The following is an 822-nucleotide window of genomic DNA, read 5'->3' as shown; positions in this document are numbered from 1 at the left end:
ATATCATGTTTGATAAGGTGGAGGGTCAGAGAAAAAGAGGAACATTCCCTCCCCTCCCCCCCAGCAAAATGGATTGGCAAAGTGGCAGCATCAATGGGCTCAAGCATGGCAGCAATAGGATTGGGCAGTGTTTCATTCTGTTGTGCATAGGATCACTATGAGTCAGTACTGACTCAATGGCATCTAACAACCACCACAACAAGAGGATGGGCTTCTTGGTGGAAGGAACAGCAGGTGCAAAGGCCCTGAGGTGGAAGCCTGCCTGGTGTGTTGAGAAACCGCAGGAGATGCATGCAGAGGAAGCCCTAACCATTTCTTTATTGTTTTCCAGATTGGCTGGTTCCCTTCCAACTACGTGGAGGAAGATTATTCTGAATACTGCTGAGCCGTGGCACATTGGTGGAGAGAAGACAGAATACTCTGAACCCAGGATGGGCTGGCAACGGGGCCAGGGGCTGTGAAATGTCCCATGGGCTGAGAGTTTGGGATGAACTGTGGAGGGCCAGAATCCAGCTGGCCAGGTTCCCTGAGCTTTGAGTTAAATTTTTAAAAAATTTGCTGTGCTGAAAAAAAACACACAAAAAACAAACCAAATTTAACTTTTTATTGTGAATTGAGTGTAGGTTTACAGAGAAGATCATCAATTTTATGTTCAACAAATCAAACACCTTCAAATCAATGACTGCATTCCCCTCCATGCAATACCAATTCTCCCACGTCCTCCCTGCGGTTCGGTTCCCATTTCCAGTCCACCCACCTCCCTATTCCTTCTCAACTTTGTCCTTAGGTAAATGTTGCCCTTTTGATGTTGAGTGATTGACC

The 822-nt window shown here is 46.4% G+C and overlaps 1 protein-coding gene across 1 annotated transcript in view; it reads left to right on the top strand.

Annotated features, from left to right (window-relative positions):
- Positions 1-385, top strand: part of VAV1 (vav 1 guanine nucleotide exchange factor) — a 101,171-nt gene extending 100,786 nt beyond the window's left edge. The window contains exon 27 of the mRNA XM_006869009.1: positions 332-385. Coding sequence (XP_006869071.1) covers positions 332-385 — 54 coding nt within the window. The remainder of the gene's footprint in view (positions 1-331) is intronic.
- The last annotated feature ends 437 nt before the right edge of the window (positions 386-822 follow it).

This window comes from Chrysochloris asiatica, unplaced genomic scaffold, assembly GCF_000296735.1.
Source record: "Chrysochloris asiatica unplaced genomic scaffold, ChrAsi1.0 scaffold00125, whole genome shotgun sequence".
Classification (NCBI taxonomy): domain Eukaryota; kingdom Metazoa; phylum Chordata; class Mammalia; order Afrosoricida; family Chrysochloridae; genus Chrysochloris; species Chrysochloris asiatica.
The sequence above is the reverse complement of the archived record's forward strand: the minus strand, read 5'-3'. Positions and strand labels throughout refer to the sequence as shown.